This window comes from Scaptodrosophila lebanonensis, unplaced genomic scaffold, assembly GCF_003285725.1.
Source record: "Scaptodrosophila lebanonensis strain 11010-0011.00,11010-0021.00 unplaced genomic scaffold, SlebRS2 tig00000098-arrow-pilon, whole genome shotgun sequence".
NCBI classification, from domain to species: Eukaryota; Metazoa; Arthropoda; class Insecta; order Diptera; family Drosophilidae; genus Scaptodrosophila; species Scaptodrosophila lebanonensis.
In genome coordinates, this window is record NW_022060568.1 from 2,796,695 (window position 1) to 2,822,177 (window position 25,483).

A 25,483-nucleotide genomic window follows, 5' to 3' on the forward strand; every position below is an offset into this window, starting at 1 on the left:
AAATTGTACGCACCTTTTTCATGACATGCACATTCATTCATTGAAGATTGAGCCCAAATATACCCAAAGCTTTAATTCAATATTATGTATTTTTCATTTATCTATTTGGTTTCATTTTCAGCTCCCTTATATGTGTCTTATGTACAATATAAGAAAATCTATGTCAATAGTTACAGTTAATAATTATCAAAATTGGTTCAAATAATATTTCTGGAGCTTGAATGCCAAAATACATTTCCAGATGTTTGCAGTAAATAGTTTGAACGATTTGTTAATTATGTTCGCTTTCGCAATATGCGTTTTCTATTCGTGCATTATTCTTAATTTTTTTTTTTATTTTTGTATATTATTTTTTTTTTAATTTTATTTTATTACATTTTTTGTGAATTTGTATTCTCTTTGGTTTATAGGTATGCTTAAATTTGTAGGTGGGATAGTCTAATTTAATGGGCTTTTACATTAAGACCTCATTCATCTAAATTACGATCGCACCTACATCCAAAGAATGTACCGCATATAATTGTTTGATTTCATTTCGTTTCGTTTCCTATTCTTTTTTCATTTCATTTTTGAGCCACTAATTTTGGTGAGGCCGTTAAAATAGTTGGAATATTATAATGTTGGATCTCCCATTTTAAAATCATTAAATTTTTGCTATTCAATCGATAAGAACACAGAGTGAGAGAGAGAGAGACATGTTTTCTTATTAATCACTATATGTATGGGTAGTATGCGGCGTACATAATATAATTAGGTACATATTTATAGCCAATACTTGTGCTCTAAACTAATTTGAAGTTGAACGATTAGGACTAAATAGGTTGCTGTTTTTTGTTTGTTCGTTTGTTTGTTTTATATATGTATTCTTCATTGCACGGGGTAGGGGGAAGAGTATTTATTAGGTCGGACCTGTCAGCCGCTTACCCGCTCTAAGCCTATGTTAAATTTCAATTTCAAGCTATATCTCTACATGTGCTTTTACATGGTGAATAATTGCAAAAATTGAGCATTGATATTCCGAAGACAGGGTGCACTTAGCCTCGGTATTGATTTAAATAAAGTGGGTGCCCACATCTACAATATGTGGCTTATACTCGTACATATAGTAGAATGTATAGTCTAGGGCGAAAGCCGGTTGAGTAAAGTATTGTGATGGTGATAGCGATAGTGGATACTAGTTAATGGATAGTGTGGTTAATGGGTATTGGGCTCTTTTGGCTTTAAGCTAGTTTGACTAGATACACAGGTCGTTAGATTTAAGCTGTCTTCGTTTTCGTCGAAGCGATAAAGCTGTAAATTTTTGTTTGGCTTGCTACCACAACGAAAGTCAAATACCTTAATCCTGGCTGCATTTACCAATAGTTGATGGGATAGTTGGATCTTCGATGGCTGCACATTGTGGCTCTGGGATCTCTGCCCGGCAAGAGTCGCATTCCGCAGTGGCCGGAGCCCCATTGAATTCCTCGTGATTGTGAACAACGGCCGCCTGACTTTGGACCAATACAAGGCTGGGGCTACGCTGGCTGCCATTCTGAGAGTTGCCTCGGTCGGTTGATGTGGCCGTGGTGGCGCCCACAGCTGTGCCAGGAGCAGGTGTACGGCTATATCCGGAACTCGATAGCATGCCGCCCTGCACAGCAGCCGTGGCAGCGGAACGTCTATAAACCGTGCTGTTCATCGTCAGTTTGCGAACGTTTTTGTCCGGATGAAAAACCAAGATATACACCTTAGGCGAGTACAGACACACCAGTGCCACCGATGCGCTCAACGAGATGGAGATGCACAATGTGGTGATTTGGATCTGTGGGCGACAATAATCCGCACTTGAGATAAGCCTCTCCTCCAACCTCCATACAAGCTAACCACCATCCTTACCTCATAAGAATTGCCGGTGCCAAAGTAGATAGGAACGAAGGCTAGCCAGATGATGCAGGTGGTGTACATGGTGAATCCAATGAACTTGGATTCATTGAAGTTTTCGGGTATCTTCCTAGTCTTTATGGCATACACTGTACAGATGGTTATGAGAATCATGTTGTAGAGTTGAGAGAATAGAAATGACATGTCCTGTATTTTGCATTTGAGTATCACTTCTGTCCTATCCGGATAGTAGAATCGAGTACCAGGCGGCTCTACGATCATCCAAATCATTGTAATCAAAACTTGTATGGCTGTGGATAGTCAGATTCATTTATTTTTAAATATCAATCCATGGAGCATTCGGAACTTACCGATTAGCGAAGTAGTAATAATGACTTGCGACTGCGGACTTATATATTTTAGGCGTTGTGCCGATTTGGATGCCGAGTGAAAAATTCTAGATATGCGATTGGTTTTTGTCAGCAGTGCGCTGTAGATAATTGAAAAGCCTACACCAATGCCGAATCGCTGCAGAACACACGATCCGATCGTTGGCTTCGCGATCAGCGCGAATGTATTGCAATAGCAAACCAAAATTCCGAAGAGTAGAGTATAGCTGAGCTCACGACCGGAAGCACGGACCAAAGGGGTGTCGTGGTTTTTGGCAAACAGCAGAATAACAATGAAAGTGCCAAATATTCCAACCACAGCCAGGGATACAGCTACAATCGCAAAAAGCGAGTTCCAGCGCATATACTGGATGTCCAGGGCAAAGCACGAGAGCTTGTCGGGGTAAGGCCAATATCCGGGACCACAGTCTTTGCATGTGAACTCATCGTAGACGTACTCGTATGGTTCGCAGTTGTCGCAAATCCAGCAACAGGTGTCGCCCTTTAAATACGGAGAGAGAGAAAGAGAAGGAGAGAGAGAGAAGCACGAATTAGGATATATATTGAATACTCTACACACAAAAATAACATTTTATAGATTTGAAAAAGTCGCCATAAAAACCCCACATTTTAGATCCACTTTCTAATGTTAGGAAAAATATTTTTCATAAATAAAGAAATCACAGGCCTAATTCCAATTTGTTTATCTTGGATTTAATTCCCAAGTGAGTTTTCTCTTATTGCTAGCTTTTAATGCGAGCTGTGAGTATTTGCAGACAAAGAAATATACAAACAAGTCCAGAACGGCTCCCCGTGTCATGCTGCTTAAGAATATATGTATTTATGTATTTATGTTCGTTTGTGTAGTCTGTCACAAAAACTGAAAGATATCCTAAAAATGGCTTGTGGCTTAAATTCAATGCAGGTAAGAGTTTCATGAACATTAATTGGTATTTGGCAGAACATCTTTTATTTATTTGGTCTTCAGAGAAATGATTTCCCAATTTTTAAAGCAAAACAAACTCTCTCAAAACCAGGCCTAGCTGCATGTTTTGTGCTTAGTTAAGTTGCAGTTTGTTTTATATACCTGTTGCTTCTTGATCATGCCAGCTTCACAGGGAAGTGAACAGGCGGAGGTTGGCAAATCGACCTCCTTATTCCATACGACGGTTGGCAGATTGAGTTCTAAATTATTAAACCACTTGCCCACAACCTGGAATACAGTAATAATAAAGTGTAACAGATGCCGGCAATTACCAATGTCTACTATACCTTATATTGATATCCTGAGGAGTTTTCGAGTCGCTGATAATTTAATATATCATATCTGGCCAGTCCATCACCTTGACGATCAAACTTAACCTCGCTGCCGGCCAAATCTTTTCGACGAAACAAGCAGAATTTAGGAGATTTATCTAAGGAGTGAGCGATATATCATAATGTTATACTCTACCTATGAAAGACACGTTCAGTAAGTAGTTATTATAAAATTCTTTGCCATCGTAGCTGGCCATGGCAGGACATGCTTGTGATTGACTGTCAATGGGCTTGCGATACCATACGGATTCGCTGTGATGCAGGGGGGGATGGGGCTTGGCACCTTGGTCGTTCTGCCTGCTATGGTCGCGCAGACAAAGGTCGTTGTGTAGATTGTGCAGCGCATGCGCAAAAGCGTAGACAGCATCCACAACGAACTGCGTCTTGGACTCCTGTTCGTAGCTGCAACAAAAGAACGTCATTCTTATGCCTTCCACACAGATTGGTTGGGATTAAAAAACAAGAAATGTATTCCCCATAGATTCAACACTCGTAGGATAGGCCTTGGTCTTTCTTCTTTCTTCATAAATTAGTTACTACAAGTAGTGTTGTGGCTTCTTCTGCTGTGAATCGATGCATTGCTGGCTACTCTTCCACCTACTCGGATTATTAAAGATTCTTTTTCGGACATGCTTAGCTTTTATGTAAATTTAACTACATAATATAAAATAGCTGCCAATTTCCCTTCTCTTTAGTATTTACAAGGAAGAATGTCGTATAATGGTACGATTGTGATTGTGCAAATACTTATATGCTTACCCGACTTTTTCCGAAAGCCGAAAGTTCTCATCGCAAATGACTCTGCCGTCTTCGAGTTGTTTAGGATCGCTTCTATTTATTGGATTTATTAGCTCAGAGCTGTCCAAAAGTACACAATTGAAGGTATCCTCCCAGTACTCCGCAAACCAGGGATTGCGGAGATTCGAACGCGGGTTCAACTGCATCATATATCGATCGAAGTCCTCTATAATCTCTGACTGCAACTCCACGGTTATGGCACCCTCGGCTATCTCCTCTAGGCCATCCAGTAGCTTCTGTTGCTTGCCCCAGCCATCGCTGGCAACCCAATGAAAGGGCTGGGCGAGATTTGCTCGCTTCGCTGCCTGCAGTATGCGCCGGGCATCCTCGGCCCGTGTAAAAAGGACCACGCCCCGTGCATTCGGCTTTTTCTGCAACTTGCTGATGATCGCATCGAAGACTTTGTCATCGGCCGCGCTCGGAACTTTTTCAGCGGCAGCGATGCAGACGTGTCGTTCGCTCGCCTCTTTGTGGAATGCCTCGATGCCATATTCTCCATAAGAACCCTCTGAGTGTATCGTTGATACGTAGGACCAGTTGAAGTTCTTGATAATGTCCACGAGTGCCACAGACTGGAATGTATCTGGAGGCACGGTTCGCGCGAAGAGATCGAAGCGTGACTTATCCGACAGAGTCTTCGCAGTGGATGCCGGCGATATCTGTGGTATGTGGAAAAGACGCAGCAGGTTCGCCACTTGCAAGGACACTGAGCTGTAGGAGCCACCAATCACCCCAAAGACAGGTCCCGAGGTAGCGTTCTTTCGCAGCTGGGGTGATGACTCGTCGGAACACACAAAGGCCGAGTTATCCAGATTGTTTAGCGAGGCACGAACGAACTGTAGCGACTGGTTGAGGGCATAAGTGTCGCGCGAACATGTATCCAATATGTGCACGCCTATCGTTATGCCTGGCAGTAGGTTGCTATCATTGTTGACCCGGTCAATGGCATATAACATGGCCTCCAGACGCTGAACACCACGATTGTACACCTTGGGTCCGCAGGGGGCGCCCTCTCCTTTCTCGTGCACCGGAAACAGACCGCCCAGTATAATATCACCGGGAAGGCTAACCGATACAGTGTCCTGTGGTGCCTGTGATGCGCCGGAGCCCTCGAGCAGCGGCAGCGAACTCCACCAGAATGCCGACAACAGCAGGAGCATGCAAATTTGAATGCCACCTAGATCGGCACTTCGAAATGGTCGAAATGGTTGCCACATATTTGCGAGTGCCCTATTTCTTGTAGAATTTCGACGCATTCCGTACTATTCATCCAGTTTCTCAATTAAAGTGTGCTCATGTGTTTGGAAGCCCCGCATTTTTGGTGTGGATCAGCAACGTTTCTGCCATGTCCTAAGATCTGCAAAACAAAATCAAATGTTTATAATCACTACTTGCCTTCTAGACTACAAGTATTTCTTTTAATTTTTTCCAATTCAGATGATTTCTACGCGCGCTATTAAATATACAATTTATACTCAATTGTATACAAAAAAAAAAAAAATATTTGTTTATAAAAATAATATTAATTATTATTTAATTTCAAGCATATTACCATCCTCCTCCAATCACAATTAACTAACCACACTTCTAAATAAGTAGATAATTAGATGTGCGTGCAGCGGGAACCACAACTTCTTCAACTTCTTTGAATAACTTAACTGACCGCCTCTCAGCTCTCACAGCAGCAGCAGCAGCAGCAGCAGCAACACTCAGCAGCATTTTGAAAGGCTTCGGCTTCGGCTTCAGGTGGCCAACAGGCGCCAAATTAATTACGCACTTTACTACTTTTCGTCTGACAGCGCACTCTACCAAGGTGTTTCAATTCAAAATATGCATAGGCTCTCGATAGAGGAGCATCGCATCGCATCGCATCGAAATGGTAGTTTGTATTTGTTGTTTGGCTTTTTTATAGCATACTTATGTGGCTTGGATAGTTAACATTGCTTTGTTTATAGGCTTGCGAGTATTGCTGCTGCCTATTTACACAATCCAGGGGTTGTTTAAGAGTGCACTCAACAATTAAGAGAGCGAGGGCAACGCTGCTGCTGGACGGCTGAGCGAGAAGAGAGCGGACACAGCTGTCGCTGCTTTCTATAACGCATACGCACTGTTGTGCACAAAGTTTTTCATGTCACACACACACACACACACACACAGCATCACACACACACACACACATGCATAGTACACACACACACACTTGTATCTGGCCACTGCGTGTACATAAAGCGGTGACAGCGACCCAGAAAAAGCTTTGGTGCAAGAACTTTCCCAAGAAGTACCAACAAGAACAAGAATGGTACCGTTAGCGTTGATGATGATGGCGCTGCTGCGCAACATTTGGCCGCAATGACGGCAGCAGCAGGGGGCGGCGGGCAGCTGACAGCTCGAACTGGGGTATGGCTTGGCCCCTATTCGTTGATGCTGATGCTGATGCTGTTGGATGGCCCATGGCCGATGGCCGATGGCTGGTGGCTGATGGCTGATGGTCATTCAAATGAAGAGTCCGCCACGGCAGCCACAATAGCTGCCTGCCTCACTGCCGCTGCTGCTCAGGATGCTGAATGCTGGAGGATGTCTTTGAAATTAGATCTTTGGCCATTCTCACACGCTCGCACAATTCAGGCGTGTGAATGCATACATACACACATGTTAAGCTATTGAGGCAGGCAGGCAGGCAAAAAGTTAAAGCAGGTCTGCTGCTTCTTACCCAAGATAATGGCAATGATGATGATGGTGATGGTGATGATGATGATGGCGATAATGTAGTGCGCGGCTATCTTGGTGTGTGTGTTAAGAAAAATGTTGCAAGAAAGGTACAAATTAAGTTTTGCACACTCACGCAATTAGTCGAGATGCTTTATACAGACAAACACATAAGCACAGACACGCACACACACGTACACTCACGCATACGTTTACTCGCACACGCATATACACAAATACGCACACACACACTCACACTCGCAAGCAGAAGCACTCGTACATGTACATTTCAAGCCACAAGCACAAACAGAAGCACTTTACGAATTTTCTATACAAAAAGTTAACTATATTGTTGTGTTTGTTGTTGTTGTTCGCGTTTTGTTGCACTTCACATTTCATGTTTTGTTTAATTTTTTTTTTTTTTTTTTTTTGGTTTTTCTTTGTATTACTTGGCTCTGGCTCTGTTTTGCTGGTGGCACTATTTGAAATTTTTGGACATTACCTCAACATCCTTGTGGAGCTGTGGAGGCTTACTATTTTGGTCAGATTATACAATAATTTGTATTGAACTTGTTTTCTTTCGCGTTAATATTTTAGTTTCCAGTTGGACCACGAGCGAATTAACGCGCACATCTGTTCTTAGTATTACCAGTAGATAAACTGATTTACTGATGATAAGCCCAAGCAGTTCTTGTACTTTTACCAGCAGCAGTAGCAGCAGCAGCAGCAGCAGCAGGACCACCACCACCATCAGCAGCAGCAGCAGCAGCAGCAACACAACAACAACAAGAAACGCATCGGCAGCAGCAGCAGCAGCGACGACGGCAACATCATGGAAAAGAACAACAGTAACAGTAAAGGCAGCAGCAGCAGCAACAGCAACAACAACAACACGCTTGGCAACCATCTAACTGTCCATCTCTCCCCAGCATGTCCTTTTTCGGGAGCGCAAGCAGCATCGGCAGCAGCAGCAGTAGAAGCAACACCAGCAATGGGCCCATAAGAGCAAACCGACAACATAAAAAATAGCAACTGAAAAATGAAAAGGCAGTGCAGAGCAGAGCAGAAGGACACTCTTACCAAAGTTAAAGCATAACATCCAACCATCCGTCCTTCCATCCGCATCCGCACCCGGCAGAAGCCAAAGAGTGCAGACATTCGGACAATGTTGCCTAAGTGTTAGGGGCCGCAGCATTTGTTGGGCTGCTAAAGCTTTTCCCTGAGCTTTCGGCTCTCTTAACTGCCTAACTGCCTAGCTGCGCCTCTCGCCTGTCGCCTCTCCTCCCGCCACTCACCGCTCGCCGCTCGGCTCCGTCTCTTTTCCACGAGGCACCTCCTGTTTGGAAAGGCAGGGAAGTATGCTTTGAGCAGTCTGTGCAGAACCTCCTCCACATGCAATGCTGTCTGCACAAATAACATTGCGATGGCGATGGCGATGGCGGTTGTGCTTGTGTTTGTGTTTGTGCTTTTGGGTATGGTAGTGGTAGTGGTCCCGAGGTTGGTTCTTGTCTTGCACTGGGGCTGGAAATACAGCGAAACATTACGAAAGACTTCACCAGTTTTGGAATGGCACAGTAATAATTTCAACATACTCACTACTCGTCTATATGCTTATATGTATGTAGTATAATGCTTTTAAAGGATTGCTTTTTTATATTTTTTTATATGTATATACTTATTAGCATAGTATAAGAAGACAATAATTGCGTTGCCAGTATTAATTACTTATGAATATACATACATACACATTTATTTAATTATTTATATTTATATTTATTGTATGTATATATTTATTAAAAAGAATAACTTAACAGAGAGAAAAAGCTTACAATTAAATAAAATTTAATTTAAAAAAGGACACAAAACAAGTATCTGTATATAGCAATGCTATTATATTTTCATTTCCTAGAAAGAAGATAATCAGCATTTTAATACATAAATGTGCATATAGTATTATTTAATATTATCGAGATGATTTATCTTAGTTCTTTGTACTATATGTCTGTAGTAATTGAAAATTGTTACTAAAAACTAATTTTTATTAGCGAGTAATGGTTTCTTAAAAAATTTAGGAAATTTATTAATCATTAATGACTATGAATAGTTAATTTAGAGTTTGTAATTCATTTGTCTTTACTAATTTATTTTCGGTGCTATAAATGTTTAAAGGACACACAGTGCGTGGAGGGCCTTTGACTTACAACAAAATAATAAAATTGTTCTTATGTTCGGAGTTTTTGTGTTTTTCGTGTATAAAAAACTACAAAAATATTTCTTTATTAAAAATATAAATTAATTGATTTAGAACCTTCATTTATATCACATTTCAATTAATTTTTCCAGGCAGCAAGACAGCAAATATATTCTGAAATCTTACATAGCTGACCAGTTTGTGACTTTATCTATTTTTACCGAAAGACAAAATAACATAAAGCCACGGCCAGACTACAAATTATTTCCAATTAAATTTGTTGTATTTTCCAAATAGGCATTAAACAGTAACTCCCAAAGTTGTTTGGTATATCAGAAGAGTACATTTCAGTATAAGATTCATATTGGTTTTATTTGAAGAAACATTATAATAATAATTTTGTGTGCAATTTTTTTGTCAGTTTGACCACAGGCTCAGGATTCAACTGAAATGGTCTGGGTAGATAAAAAAAAATGGGTTTTGATTCATTCACCAATCGTGCAACGAAACTGTTTGCTTTTAATGTTAGCTTATATAGACTATTAAGAAAGAGTAGAAGAAGAACCAAACTTATAATTGGTTGAAGCCCTTATAATTTGTGACATCGAAATTCAAACTTATTTTACATATTATAGGAAACTGGGTCGAGAGGAAATAAAGTGACAGTAGGGGCTCTCCACCGTTATGACTATGGGAAAGAGATTAACAAATTTATATTGAATTTTTTTCGTTTCGATTTACATTTTAAATGTTTTCCGACTTAGTATACTTGTATCGAGTATGAATCAATTTCAAAATGAAAATTAAGTCAAGCGGGCTTAAATTAATTATGTCACTCGATTCTTAAGAGCGCTATTGCCAGTAGTTATATTTGTTTATTTAAATATACCTAAATATGTGTAAAGAATGAATTAAATAATGAATAACAAAAAAATCAATGTTTTTCATATGTATAGTATATGATATAGCAAAAATTTAAGCATATGACAGGTTTTTTAAATCACAATTTTCGAAGTATCTGTCTATGTACTTGTATATACAAGCATCCCATTAAAAGTATTGTTAATATCATTATCAGACCATTCTTTTTTTCAAACATTCTACTTTTTCTATAACATATTGATCAATATGCATACAAAATATATGAAAGAAGGCTACAGTTCAATAAATGTTGGGTGGGAAGTCCCCTAGGGGAAGAGCATGTTTACGTTTGGATTCATTTTTATTTCAGTAGCGTTCTTGGTTATACTTGTATGCTGCAACATACCTACATGTACATACATATGTAGTGGATAAAGTGTTTTTCAAGGCATTTCAATGATGCGCCTAGGGTATATTTTCACGGTGATATTAATACTTCGTGTATTATAACATTTTCAACGACAGAAAGCAATGCTGTCAAGCCGGCGAGCAACATTAATCACAAAAGCAAATGACATATGTATGTACTTTGTGGCCGAAAAGAACTTAACTGAACTTTAATACAATAAACAATTCGGGTACATTATTCTCCTTCAATGAAAGTATACATGACTCAAAAACCGGGTCAAAATGGTGGCGAAGCAAATGCAATTTGTGTAAGTTAGTCTAAGCAAAGTAAGTGGTATCGTATACATTAATTTAAAAACTGATCGATTGTGGCTTAAGTTCAACCTGGACTTGTCGATAAATTATGTCAAATGATTGTGCGCTTTCCGGCACTAAGTGCCAGTGTTGGCAGACTTTTCGCTCTCTCTTTTGACAGCTGTCATTCGCTGTAACTGGCGAAAAAAGAAGAAGCAGAGCCAATCGCCTCGGTTATTCAGCCATCACCCGAACACATTGCATGTGGATGTGGAAAATATAGAAAATATAAATAAATAAAATAAACAAACATATTAAGAATACAGCTTAGTTTATTGCTGAACAAGTATAAGTATATGTTACAAGTGCATAAATAGTTTGTTGTTGTACATAAATTGTTTATAAGCCCGTGTACTGGTGTACTGACGAAGTGCTCAGCGCGTGTGCTCCAGGTAAATGAACAAACGGGGCAAAAGAGAGAACGGGCATGAAGTAGAAATTACATGATGGCATTTTTTATACTGCAATGCAAGCAGCGTTGACGTCGCATCTTTAAAATCGCACAACATATTGATATGTTAAGACTGTGGGTTGGTGTTGGTGCTGGTTGGTTTGATAACCGAATTGTGTGGCTTGAAAATTGTGGGTGTTTGATGGCGATGGCACGTCACTAAGTACAAGTTATAGCTGAATATTAGTCAAGTCGGCGATTAATTTTTACCATCAATTTCTTTGTGTAAGAGACGGTCGGTCGGTCGGTACGTCGTCTTTCGTCGTTAACTTGACTCGCTCCACCTCGCTCACTCATTCGTTCCGTTCGTTTGCTTGCGTGCTCTGTGCTCTGGCTCTGTGTACTACGGCACGTCAAAGGCGGAGACGTCAACGTCGGCAAATAGCTGAAGATAATAACCAAAAATGCTGTTTTAAAAAAAATTAATTGTGGCTTAAACTCTCTCGCACATAAGAATTGAATGTTGAAATGCAAATACAAAATATAGTTGAATAGTAGATAATGCGTCGGGGGTGGACTGCATATGTATCAATAAATAATTAAAGTAAATATGTGCATGCCCAAATAAATGTATGTATGTATGTGTACGCAAATATGTGCATACATACATACAATGACGGCCACACACAGAAGCACGAGCGAGGGGAAAAATATATAATTATGTAGTTTATATACACGTAAGATACAAATACTTCAACTTGTTTTCTCATATGTAAAATGCCTGTCTAAAAACGTTGTGTTGCATTCGAAATACATACATATCTATATACATACATACATAAATACATATGTACATGTGTGTGTGCAAATGACGCGTGAACTTTTGTTGGAAAAATGCCTTCAACCTCAAATAGTTTCACATGCTGTTCGATTGAGTACTTTTGGATTGGTTTAGGTTATTACCGAGCAGTTTTTTCGTTATTGTTTTCTTTTTTGTGTGTTGCAGTTTCCATGCCACTCTGTTTAGATACAATTAAAAGCGATAATGTGCGATTTTCAAGGCCCTTGGCCAGGTCTTAAATGTGCTCATTTTGCAAAATGAAATACCACCTCGATTTAGTGCAATAATAAATGAATACGAAAGCTAGATGATTTATTGGAAGCAAATACGTAAATATTTATTCAACAAGACCTATGCTCCAGATTATTACAATGAAATCAAATACCTGGTGTCCATTGATTAATTTCAATTTTTCTTTATTTTTCACCTGTAGGTTGACATTGACATCAATCACTTGTTCACAAATTGCAACTATTGCGTGAAGGAAACCTTCCGGAACTAATACCGCGTGCATTCGTCATATTTCAGGTAAGACTCGTGTCATTTCGAATTTTGTATATGTTATAAAATAAACTATTTTAGCATTGTGTATTTCAAATATAGTTCACGTCTTCTTGGCAAAATCAGATGGTTGTGTGGACGCATTGCTAGCGGGTCCAGAATCGCCCCGGAGATCGTCAATTAAGCGGCCACGCGTTTGACGGCTTCCAATTACCAAACCGCTCGGCCCATCCGTAATGCAACCAGCTGCACCTGCTTTATCAACACAAGCCGAAATTGCTAAAACAATGCAGCCCCATTCAGCACAAAATATGGTAAGTCATTATATGCCTGTCCTTTTTTTCTCTCTCTAAATGAATGATGAAGATGATGAGAACCTTTCGCACAGCTAATCCAATGCCATAAACATTGTCATTCTTTTCTAAATTGATTTCCAAATATGTGCTATTGGTCTAAGAGACCGAAGTGGGCAAATAGCTTCCTATGAACTCCAATTGCAATATGGCGCAGTTCTTCTCCTGTGTCATGCTGTGAAATGCTGCCTTAAAAGGCCAATGCGAACGTGTTTGCATATTCGGAATGTTCGAATAGCTATGATTTTGTTTTTAAATATATAAATATTCAGTTTATTTTCATAGTTAAGTTACATTAATAAGTTCTTCCGATATTGTATGTGTGTTTATTTATACTTTGAGAGACCATTCACCATTCAAAATCGTTGTGGATATGTGGGTTCAAGCACAAGGCGGTTTTTAAATTAATTAGGCCATACCTGTTGCATCATAGCTTTATCGGCATATTGATAATTCTCGGTGCGTCCGTCTGAAAATCAGAACGTTGCACTTAAAAGAAATTTAATTAGTACCGAAAGATTATTTGATATTTTTAAATTTGTTATCGAGACTTTATATAATTACAGACTCCCAGGATTTCATTATAATTTATTAAGTACATTAAGCAAAAGCTTAAACATGCCGTGCACCAATTTTATTTTGTGCCAGAGACAAAAACAGCTGCTGCAATTAATGATATTTTTAAATACACAAATTTCTAGAATTTCTGATTATACAAGTATTGCCCCACTTTAATTGGTTTTAAAAGATAAATAAAATAGCAGCAATGATTCAAAGAAGTTTTAGGGGAGTACGAAATACCTATTTGGTTAACGTTAATGCCCTGTAAATACTACTAACAACTATTACTTGAATTGTGAATTATATACATATAACCTAACTCAAACTTCATTCTCAAATCTCAATACTATTTTGATTTGTTTTTATTCTTGACATTATTGTTTTCCTGATGGATTTCGTCTAAATGGATTTTCTTCGTTTTTAGCTTTTTCGGTTGTCCGTTTTTCAATTTGGCCGCACATTTATTTTCTTTATTTTTTTCGTTTAATTCAGTTTGACAGGTAGATTTTTCTTGATTTCCATTTAATGTTGGTTTCGTTTCCAAATTTCTGGTTTTTAAAGTATGGTCGACTAAGATATGTAGATTAACAAAAGAAAAAAAACAACAACATGGAAATCTTGTGATCCGTTGTAGATTGTGCCGGCCAACAAAAAGACCAAAAAGTATGCTCCACAGGTGCAGCCCACAAAGCAGCCCCTGCCACAGACAACACAGCCACAGTTTCAGATAAATAAGACCTACAACGTGGTCTCCATATTGAAGACTTCAGCGCCGAGCGCCCAGCAACCGTCGCACCTGACACATCAGCAGCAGTCGCATCACCTGCAGCAACAGCAAAGCTATGCCAATGTGGTAAATAGATCGATGGCGCCCTCCGGCTCACAACAATCGACGGTCATTTGTAGCGGTGGCAACATCATGACCGTCAATAGCTGTCAATTGAATGCGGGTGACCTGAACTCCGCCTCCATTTACAATTTGACTGGCCACCGAAGTCTGCCGGGCGGCAGCAGCAGCGTTCTTGACTCGAATGGCCGCTTTGTGGGCGGGGCGGATATGTGTAATGGTGGGGCCAGCGCCAACAGTGTAGGAGCCAGTGGCACAGCAGCCGGCGGCAACAGCAGTGGCGGGAGCGGGAGCAGCAGCATCATAGCGCTCACCAACTCGCATGGCGGCAATGCGCTCGGTATTACTCTGGGCACCCCGAGCGGTCCCTACATGCACGACAAGGGTCTCGTTGGCGTCAGTTGTATCGACAGTAGGAAGTACGACTTTAAGAATAATAACTTGCTAACAAACAGTAGCTTCCAAGCCGCACAAGAGGTACGCCATAAATATTGTAGCTTCAAAGTTGAATTACAGGTATCGACGTTGGTGTAAATTCTCTTCAATTGCATGCTAGAAGGTTTATGCGTGTTCGGTTAGAGGTTGGATCTATTAAAGATCTCTCGTTCGTGTTGCTCTCTGGAATATAATTGTTCTATGCTGTTGTAAACACTGAATGTGCGGCTAATCGCTAGGTCTTGTTAACCTACTACAACCATAGCTTCGCTATCCTGGCATATAAAAGTTTATCTTCTTACATAATCTACTTGAATACAAACTCATACCATTTCCCATTTATTATTACTATTTACAATTATTCATATTCTCGTGAAATTACGCAACACTTTCAAAGATGGGCTTTCAGTCATATGTACATATATATGTTTTCGTATTCGCCGATATTTAGTTACTTGCGTGATTGAAATATCTTCAGATTCCATACAGTGAAGAATTGCCGATTTAAAGTACCATTGAAAACTCAAATCTGATCTTTTATAGGCGCTGCATTCTCTATCATTGTGAAAAATTTGATCAATTGAAATGTGAGCTCTCAATTACAGATGAGAACTTTTACAACACATTATTAAATTGATCGAAAAAAATTAAAACCGAAAGAACAGAAGAAAAGTATATATATATATAATTTCAGTTTTAAAATTAAAATCAATTTAATGAGCTCGAAAACATTTATCAACCGCTAAATATGTTTTGGATCTTCACACCTTTGCAGTACGTGTCCGCAGGCAATAACAGTTCCGGCAATGCGCGTACAAATCCACAGACTGGCGCTATCTTCCGCGGCCCACCGCCAACGGTGAATCAGCCACGGGGCGCTGGCGCCACAGCCCGTCACGTACACATGCAAACAATGTATACGCAACCGATGCACCAGATGATGCCTGGATATACACAGTTTCCGCCACGACAACCAACATTTCCAGCGCCACATATTCAATATGCACCCGTACCGTATTATTCATACCCATACCTGCAAACGCTTCCGCAGCAGCCATCGCACTCGCGCAGCGGCGTAGCCGTCAATACCGTTAATAGCGTAAATGTAGGTAACACGCTGCCTGTGCAGACCGGCCCAAATGGACCGCTGGCAGGTCCAGGCCCCTCATCGTCACAGTTACAGATGTTGACGGGTGCGGTTCAGCAAGGGGCGAATACGGTTATTGGAGTTGGAGCCACAGGAAGTGGTCAGGTTAGTGTTGCGCCCATGGTCGGTGTGATGCCCGCAAATGTCGCTCCACCGCCGACGCAGTCGACGGGTAGACGCCGGCTCCATCGTTTGCAGATCATAGATCCAAACACAAATAAAGATATTCTGGATGACCTTGATAAGGTAAATAAAATGATCGAATCTGACCCAAAAAGTCCCGCAATTAATTGCATTCTTTCTTTCTGACTTACAGAATAACTCGAACGCCGAGAGTGACTTGCAGGAGCACTTAGTCCCTATAGGTATTGTACCTAAAGAGCTCATTAACATTGGTCTTGGAATACCGGGCTCTGATGAAAGAGCTAATGTTCCATATATAGGTAAGTATCCAGCGCTAAATCCCTTAAAATACTACAGAAATGCATACTCCCTGGTTTTTTTGCTTTTCAGAACAAATTCCGGCTCAGCGCTCAGACATAGTTGTGGGGCAGACCCCAGTAGTTTCAGCAAGATCAGATGCTCCATCTGTAGAAATATTGCCTACACCCCAGAAGCCTAAGAGCAAAAAGTAAGTCATTTGTTTTTCGAAGATCTTGAATATTTATTTGAAACTAAAATATATATATCTATATTTCTTACAGAATTCCTATAGTCTCCCCGAAGGAAGAGTCAGAGTCGTCCACAGTACATACCACTTGTAAGTACACGCTATCTCTCCTATTAAGATTGCCGAAAAGAACCGGTTGGTTAAAAAAAAAAAAAAAAAAAAAGTACAACTAAATACTAGATGGTTAACAGGTGCAAAATCATATGCCAAAATCATGTCGCCAGTGTAAATTCCATGACTACCCTTCTAATTCAAGTGATTTATCATCTTTCGGATAATTACATATAAACATTCAATGCTTAAGCTGCACTGCATAAATTCAATTTGGGGATCTAAGCAATGGTAGTTTGAAGTCATTTTGCACTACAAATGTAATATTTACAAGTGTTGTGAGTGATAATTAAAACTTATTATTGGACGCAATATCACATATCTGTGTCATACAAACGAGTATTTATGTAGCCTTATTTTGAAGCCTTCGTCGCGATTCTCAAAGTGAGAAATTGGGTCATGTTATTACAAGCTTTTGTTTATTTGTGTCTATATCGAGTTCGACATACATATGTATGTATGTATAGCATGTGTTTACAAATTTTAGAAACCAAGGCAGAGATTTCATTGCCATTCGTTGTTTATTTTTTTAAAGTATTCTGTGGACCATAAAAGAAATGGAAACTTTCTCCGTAGTTCTTTCACAAATCGGACTTGGACATGCAGTGCATTTTAATAGCGTTTTTAAATTGAAATTCAAAAAGTACTGATAGTTATATGTAGTATGCGGTTGAAGAGGCAAATAAGCAATATTAATTCTTCTTACATCGCTGATCATATAATATATATAGTACATTACAGTGTGCCTTATCGTCACTGTTGTTGAAATCTGTACAATCTATATTGATGTTTGTAAAGTTCAAACTAGCATAGCAATAAACTGCACACACTTATAGCAGACAATATATTTTTCAATACATATGTACATATTTGGTAAATATTTTGATATGAATTGAAAATTGATTTAATTACTTATTCTGAACAGTTATGAAACAGCTTACAGCTTTTCATCCGAGGAGCTTGTTGATATATTTCTTACATGTCGACTTACATACTTTAATACCCGCATTTTTATACTCTGTACGTGAAATGTACAAGAGTATACTAGGTTTGCGCGAAATGTATGTAAATACGCAGAAAATGTGTATTTTGGAATTTCCCTTCGTTTCCCTCTTCCACCGAAGTCGGCAATTTTCCATAACTCCGAATTTCTGTGAATTTTTCAAAATATTTTTAAATTTGGCAAATACTTTCAGTTTGTGATTATAAGTTCCTATGCCAAGTTTTATCATGATAGGCCGATTTAACAGGAAGTTATTGCCATATACTTGTATAATTTCAGGGCAAGCACTGCCCGCAGCTGTTGTTGTTGCTGCTTTGCACAGGCACACGAAACTTACACAGACACACACAAATGCGCATTATTCTACACATACATATGTATGTACAGAGGTTTTCAAAGTCGGGACACCCGAATTTAGCTTCTCCACTTGTTTGGATTCGCTCGGTTTTCGAGAAAAAGGTGTTCATAAGTAGTTAATTTTGCTTTAAGATAAGCTTCTGGTAACAAAACCAACATAGTTATGGTCTCAATCTATGAAAGGTTGCCGGAGGGTTGATTGGGGGCTCATTAAGGGGAATCCAATAAATTTTTAACCATAATATGACTATATACTAAACAGATAATAGAAGAACATCTTATCACATTTTCGCAACCGAACTGTTGTTTACATATGTGTGTGTGTTTGCTGTAACCTGTTCGTATATTCGCTCCTAAGTGCAAATATTTTTCAACACCACTGTGTATTATTTGTTCACATGGTCGCTCAACATTTGGGGAATGGGAATGTGAATGCGAATGCGATCAAGTGAGATCGTAAGCGTTCGTGGTGGTTCGTTCCGTTCGCTCGGCAGCTCGTTCATTCATTATTTGGCGGTTGTGCTCACAAAATTCGTCTTTCGCTGCCTCTCCCACTCCCACTTCCACTTCACATTGCCACTCGCATTTCTGCAATCTCTGGCATCGTTAGTGCGTGTGTGCTGACGTAGACCTTGCGTCTATGTCTTCATGTGTGTGTGTGTCTATCTGTGTATCCATGTGTGTCGCATGTGCCCATGTGGCTGGTTATGTGGTATGCGAGTGTGCGTGTGTGTGTGTGTGTGTGTATGCCACTGTGTATTCTTGTGGTGTGCGTGCACACACATTTTCACTTTTGCTTTTTGATTGCTGGCGCTAGTCACTTGCCCGTCTTTCTGTTTGCCTCTGCTGTGAATATTATTCGGTCGGTCGGTCGGTCGCTCGCTCGATCATTTAAATCGCTCAAGATCGCTTTTGCTAGGTGTAGCTGGCGGCTGACGGAGCCGGTCGGTTGGTCGCTCGCTCGCTCGCTCGCTTACTGGCTGGCTCGGCGTTATTCGTGCTTTGTGTCTCATTGTGTCGTCGGTGAATTGATCATTTTTTTGTCGTGGTGGTGGTGGTTTGTGTGTGTGTGTCTGTGGCTAGTGTGTGGTGTGTGGCGCTGGTGCTCCGCTCTGTGCGATTCGATATCATCTGTCTATCTATAGCGCTAGGCAACAGCGCAACAATTGGTCAGACAGACTCATGTCCGATGGGCGAAGAAATTTTAAAAAACGTGTGCAAAGTTCAGATATAATACGCTTAGGATTAACGTTACCGTTAACCGCTCCGAACGCGTCTGCATATTGGTAGTTAGTTTATTCAATTTATTACATAGTGCATTTTTTCTGTTATGTGATGGACACATTCCTATGTTGTTGTTTTTATTGTTTCGTTTTTTTTTTTTTAATTTTTTTTTTAAATTTATTTATTTTATTTTTTTAATGCCGTATGCCGTCATTACTTAACCCGATTGTGTGATAGTTTCAAAGACAAGAGGCAACGAAAAAAACACATGCAATAAAAGTGGCAAATGTTACATACATATGTGTATAATGTGCATATAAGTATTTGTTGTATATATGCACAAACGTAAAAATATATTTCAAGACATACTACGTGTGTGCATACACACACACATACCTATACATATGGTACATATGGTATATGCAGAAGGAAAACATACGTACATTTATATGCATATGTATATAAATAATATAATATTGCGTAGAGAAACATGCCTGCCAGCAGAGATCGAGAACACCACGCTTGTTATTGCATTTGACCCCGGAGTCCATAGAGGAGATGGTGGTGGACTCTGTGGGAAGAGGCGACGCTCTTCGAGGTTAGGTTCTGCACGGCCAGCCACCTATGGATGTAGGAATACATATACTATACATACATATAGTATGTGCACACATACATACATACATATGTATATGTAGTCGAAACGTGCGAGCTGTGAGCTGCGATTCGCGAATCGCGATTTGCGATTGCGGAATGACGCGTCGACTAAGAGACCAGACTGAGCCTCAAACTGAGCCAACACCTACAATCGTCATATATCGCTTATAGCGACATTTGTAGCCAATGATTAATGCTATATAATTAGAAGCTCTGTTCTTCTGTTGTTCCATTCTGTTGTTTATCAAATTCAAATTCAGCTGTGGCTTAAATGAATAACAAACTTTTACATTATAGAGATAATTTACATTTATGTGTGTGTTTATATATAAAAGCATCTGTATGGGTGTCCTGCCATTATCAATTTTATGGGCAACAAATTCTAAACAAATTATTTCCATTTTAATTCCATAGTGAAAGTGGATGATGCTTCTGCGGACACGCAAGCTGTCGTCACTAGAAGCCCCAACGAGACTATACAACAGCAAATACAGCCGGATTGTGTTCCACAGCAACAGCAGCAGCCACAGAAGTTGCCGCGACAGCAACAACAGCAATCTCCTCCACAATCGACAGCAGTGCAAGAGGAAGCTTGTACTTCTTACCAAGCTATCGAGTTGGCCAAGACTCCACTGAGAGCAGCAGGCGCAACCGCGGCACAATTGCCTCAAGACGAGGCGAAATCAACAAAACCAGTAACCAGAATAGAGACAACAACAGGCGCATCCTCTGTCGCCACCTCCAACGCATCGAAGGCTCAGCAAAGCATCGATGCAGTCAATGTGCTGGCTGATAGCGTGGGGATTATGCACATAACTGAAACCGACATAAAGTACATAGCGGCAACTGCAACAACAACAGCGGCAGCAGCATCTGTAGCAACAACGGTAACGCCGTCTCTCTCAAGCGGCAAAGTGCCAGAGCCGTCTGCAGCAGAGGGTCAACAGCAGCAGCAACAAACTGTCTGTACAACGGACCACACTTCTTCCGACCAAGTTGATATTAGAGCTGGAGGAGATTCGCGTTCCCAAAGCACAGAACCACAGCTAAGCTCACACGAAAGCACCCCTGATGAGACTGATCGTGCTGCCGTGGCACAGGCAGAGCCACAGAATCCAAACCTGGAGGCGATAACCAAGACAGCAAAGGCATCAACAACAGCAACATCAATACCACCATCAGCAGAAGCAGCATCAGCCACATCTGCAATACCAGCAGCAACATCAGCGACATCGCTGCCAGCAGCGACAATGGCAACTAAGGAAAATGCTAAAGAAAATGGCAGCAGTACAGTATCGCCCGACACTGCCTCTGCTGCTTCCGATCAGGCAGACCAGAGCTCAGAGCCAGAGGCGGCAGCCACGGCCACAGATCAAGCAGTTCAGTCACTGATAAGCTACAATGAGGGTCAATGGTCACCGAATAATCCGACAGGTAAAAAACAATATGATCGGGAGCAATTGCTGCAGCTGCGTGAGGCGAAGGCATCCCGCATCCAGCCCGAGGTTAACAATACCTCAATATTGCCGCAACCCAATCTGATGCCAACGTTTGCCCGCAACGGAAAGGGGCGTGTCTCATCATCGATGGTCGGCATGATTGGCGGTAATCGCAGCAATGAATCTGCCGGCAATTTCGGTGGCAAACAGCTTTCCATGTCTGGAGTTCAAGGCCGTAACAGCATGAGCAAGGGCATGATGATACATGTAAATCTCTCGCTCAACCAGGATGTTAAGCTTAATGAAACCGAGAACGCGTGGCGTCCGCGCGTCTTGAATAAAGGCGAGAGCGAGAGTCTCAGCGATGCGAAATTAACTCAGGAGAAGGACGATTTGGTGCGTCGTGTGCGCGGTATATTGAATAAGCTCACACCGGAGAAGTTCGATACGCTAGTAGAGGAGATAATTAAATTGAAAATAGACACACCCGACAAGATGGATGATGTAATAGTGTTAGTGTTCGAGAAGGCCATTGACGAGCCAAACTTTTCAGTGTCGTATGCTAAGCTTTGCCAGCGCCTTATTTTTGAAGTGAAGGCGCGTGATGAGCGCATGGAGAGCGGCACCAGAACGAATTTGGCGCACTTCCGCAACGCTCTCCTCGATAAGACGGAGCGCGAGTTCACACAAAACGTTTCCCAGAGCAAGGCCAAGGAGAATAAACTGCAACCGATGGTGGATAAAATTAAGAAATGCACCGATCCTAATGAGAAGGCTGAACTTGAGGCACTATTGGAGGAAGAGGAGCGCAAGATACGTCGACGATCCGGCGGCACAGTCCGTTTCATTGGCGAGCTTTTCAAGATTGGCATGCTGACTGGGAAAATTATTTACTCATGTATTGATACATTGCTCAATCCACACTCGGAGGACATGTTGGAATGCCTGTGTAAACTTCTCACCACAGTGGGTGCAAAATTCGAACAGACGCCGGTGAATCCAAAGGAACCGGGACGTTGCTACTCACTCGAAAAGTCAATAGCTAGAATGCAGGCGATCGCATCCAAAACAGACAAAGATGGCGCTAAGGTTAGCTCCAGGGTGCGCTTCATGCTCCAAGACGTGATCGATCTGCGCAAAAACAAGTGGCAATCGACGCGCAATGAGGCGCCCAAGACCATGGGTCAAATTGAGAAGGAAACTAAGAACGAGCAGCTATCTGCACAGTACATGAATTACAGCGGATCGATGTCAACTTCTGGTCCCAATGGACCGCAGGTCGGCTCTGGCAAAAGAGACGATCGTGGAGGAGGTGGCGGCGGCGGTGGCGGCGGTCGCTATGGCGACAATCGTTCCGGCTATGGTGGCAGCCACAGTCAACGTGGAGACTCAGGCAGCATGCGTCATCAGCAGCAGGGCGGTAACAGCGGCCACTCAAATGGAAACAATGACGACAACATCTGGCACGTACAGACAAGCAAAGGCAGCCGTTCGCAAGCTGTTGATACCAACAAGTTGGAGGGACTGGTAAGAATCAGAAATTAATGATTATCATTCTTTGCAAATAACGCTAAATTGTTTTCGTTATTGCAGTCTTTGCAGCTCAACCAAAACTTTGATACTAAGAAAATGGGTGGCGTTAACCAGTTTATTTGGAACAACAATGCGAGAGTGGCCCAGCCAACAAACAACTCCTTTGCGGTGCTATCCTCGTTGATTGATAAAAGCAGTACGGACAGGGATCGGGATCGCAATGATCGCGATCGAAATGATCGTGATCGCAGTGGGCCCAAAAACAAGGGCTCATACAACAAGGGTTCTATGGAGCGTGATCGCTATGGTGATCGTGACCGTGGTAAGTTACTCAACAGCTACTTAAATATAGATATCATTTTCATAATTCTAATATGTTATGCGTAGGCATCAACTCAAGAACCGGGTCGTCTCAGGGTTCAAGAGAGAACTCTTCCTCACGCGGCAGCCAACAGGGTCGCGGAATGATGAATACTTCACTTCAGAAATCTGCTAGTCACTCAAAATATGGGACACAGTTTCCACCTGCCGCCAGACTTGCCGCAAAGGTATGTATTTTAAGAATGATAAGATGGCACCGAGAAAAATGTGGTAATAAATCGACTTGATTCATTCACAGAGTTCAGTATCTAATCCAGCAGCGGGCGGTTTGTACCGTCTTGACCATCAGTCGAGCTCCTCACAGTCTGTACAAAATAATTCGAAAGCAAGTCCGCCGCCAGCAGTTTTTACTGAGTTGAGCGATAACGAGTTGAAAATCATCAAGTCTGTGTTATCTGAGATGATGGAACTTGCGGCAGCTTCAAAAACGGTCACACCCTCGACTGTAACATGCATAGAACGGATACCGGAGGCACATCGCTGCGGTTTCTTGTACTACATACTAACCGATTATTTGCATTTAGCGAATGTGGGGAAACAGTACAGGCGATATCTAGCCATAACCGTTGCCCACCTCATCCACCAGAACTACATGTCTTTAGATCATTTTAGACTGGCATATAAGGAATTTAGTGAGATCGTGAATGATTTAATTGTAGATATTCCAGAACTGTGGTTGTATGTTCTGCAATTTGCCGGTAAGCTTTCAATTTCAAATATAATGCTATGATTATTAATTGCCTTTTATTAACTGATGGATTGATTGACACTTATTATTATTGTTTCTTTCAAAGGTCCATTGATTGTAAAGAAAATTTTGACAGTGGCGGATTTGTGGAATAAGCAGCTGAAAGACAGTAGTCCACCCTACATGGGCAAAAAGTTCCTTAAAACCTATTTGACTTATTGCACACGGGAAGTGGGACCGAACTTTACGCGCAGCATGTGGAAGAGATTCAATTTACATTGGAGTGATTTCATGCCCGATAACGAAGTCAACGATTTTATTGCTACCAATGTAAGTAACATCTATTTTCTCTGTTTAATTACTTTGAATTATATATTTATTTGCTTGTTTATAATTGCGCAGAACTTAGAGTATGTGGAGAATGAATCGAAGTGGCCACTGATTGAAGTACGCGAGTCACACGAGAAGCACGTTAAAAATGTGATAGAAAATGTTGAGCATTTGCTGAAGGAAGGAGCGACGGCGGACTGTATAATTGATTATTGTAATGTAAGCAGACGATTTAATGCAAACTACATCATTTAATGTTGTCATCCACCACCAAAACCATTATATTAACTTCTTTGATGTATTCTTTTTAGGGTAATATTGTGTCGGCCGATAAACTTTTTATACGCAGTTTGACCCACACTTTGAGCAACTTTGCGATTTTGTTCAAGGAGAACACATATAAATTAGAAACAGAGAACTTTCAAAAATTCTGCATACCCGTTTTCCAACGCTTTATCGATTTAGATGAGGAACATCAGCTAGAATGCCTATATTCCATGCAGTTGCTGGTGCATAGTTTAGAACACCCCCGAGGTACGTAATATGAGGCATAAATGCCCATATTTGCTCGATTGTTCGATATTTAAATTAACACAAAATGTCGTTTTCGGTATAGGTTTGTTAAGTGAGTTGTTTGGTGAACTTTACGATGGAGATGTTATACAGAAGGAGTCGCTCTGCAAATGGCGTGATTCCAAGGATCAGTCAGCAGGCAAGGGTAAGTACTTTCTTAAATGTGATTAAAATTTTAATAATTTACTAATATATACTTGGGCCTGTGGTCCTAAAATCTTTCCGTGCAGGTGTGGCCGTCAAAAGCCTTAATCCTTTCTTCAACTCATTATTCAGTGACGAGACCCACTAAAGCAGCAAACAGCTGCCATAGGGAGATAGGGATACACAACACGACCCCAAATTTTGGAGTAACGTAATTAGTAAGAAGTATGCAGAGAGCGAGGTGTATGAAGCAGAGAATGTATATTCTACTACAATATATAAACCATTTCATTGTTACGGACTTATCTCGATCGATATTGCGGTCCCGCACTCTATGCAATAATAAACAAGTGTATAACTAACTGTGCATGCACGTGTAAAATAAAAGAAAACCTGGAGGAAAATTCAGTTGT

General features: G+C 40.9%; 2 protein-coding genes across 5 annotated transcripts; one reads left to right on the forward strand and one right to left on the reverse strand.

Annotated features, from left to right (window-relative positions):
* Positions 1-730: 730 nt before the first annotated feature.
* LOC115628014 (metabotropic glutamate receptor) lies at positions 731-5,595 on the reverse strand. Its single transcript, XM_030523943.1, has 8 exons — positions 4,326-5,595; positions 3,879-3,968; positions 3,703-3,785; positions 3,522-3,628; positions 3,337-3,462; positions 2,232-2,751; positions 1,876-2,171; positions 731-1,801 (listed from the first exon to the last, which is right to left on the reverse strand). Exons 1-8 carry the CDS (start codon positions 5,579-5,581, stop codon positions 1,337-1,339), a joined length of 2,943 nt encoding a protein of 980 aa, XP_030379803.1. The 5' UTR covers positions 5,582-5,595; the 3' UTR covers positions 731-1,336.
* Positions 5,596-11,104: 5,509 nt separating this feature from the next.
* On the forward strand, positions 11,105-25,474 carry LOC115628013 (eukaryotic translation initiation factor 4 gamma 3). Of its 4 annotated transcripts, none has more exons than XM_030523938.1 (17): positions 11,105-11,276; positions 12,550-12,644; positions 12,720-12,931; positions 14,166-14,855; positions 15,589-16,206; positions 16,277-16,403; positions 16,474-16,591; positions 16,665-16,720; positions 20,397-22,948; positions 23,015-23,276; positions 23,342-23,502; positions 23,574-24,033; positions 24,130-24,353; positions 24,426-24,572; positions 24,665-24,887; positions 24,970-25,071; positions 25,157-25,218. In XM_030523938.1, exons 3-17 carry the CDS (start codon positions 12,854-12,856, stop codon positions 25,216-25,218), a joined length of 5,880 nt encoding a protein of 1,959 aa, XP_030379798.1. In that variant the 5' UTR covers positions 11,105-11,276; positions 12,550-12,644; positions 12,720-12,853. The 4 variants fall into 4 exon arrangements, with proteins under 4 accessions (XP_030379798.1, XP_030379800.1, XP_030379801.1 ...); XM_030523940.1 differs by having other exon boundaries at positions 11,107-11,276; positions 12,699-12,931; positions 25,157-25,474; XM_030523941.1 differs by lacking the exon at positions 14,166-14,855 and having other exon boundaries at positions 11,110-11,276; positions 12,699-12,931.
* Positions 25,475-25,483: the final 9 nt, after the last annotated feature.

Coding starts and splice junctions, on each gene's coding strand:
- LOC115628014 (XM_030523943.1), bottom strand. CDS start 5,581: ATGTGGCAACCATTTCGACCATTTCGAAGTGCCGATCTAGGTGGCATT. Junction 3,969..4,325: donor CGGCTTTCGGAAAAAGTCGG/GTAAGCATATAA, acceptor CTTTTGTTGCAG/CTACGAACAGGAGTCCAAGA. Junction 3,786..3,878: donor CTACACAACGACCTTTGTCT/GCGCGACCATAG, acceptor GCCCATTGACAG/TCAATCACAAGCATGTCCTG.
- LOC115628013 (XM_030523938.1), top strand. CDS start 12,854: ATGCAACCAGCTGCACCTGCTTTATCAACACAAGCCGAAATTGCTAAA. Junction 12,932..14,165: donor CCCATTCAGCACAAAATATG/GTAAGTCATTAT, acceptor GATCCGTTGTAG/ATTGTGCCGGCCAACAAAAA. Junction 16,592..16,664: donor CAGAAGCCTAAGAGCAAAAA/GTAAGTCATTTG, acceptor TATTTCTTACAG/AATTCCTATAGTCTCCCCGA.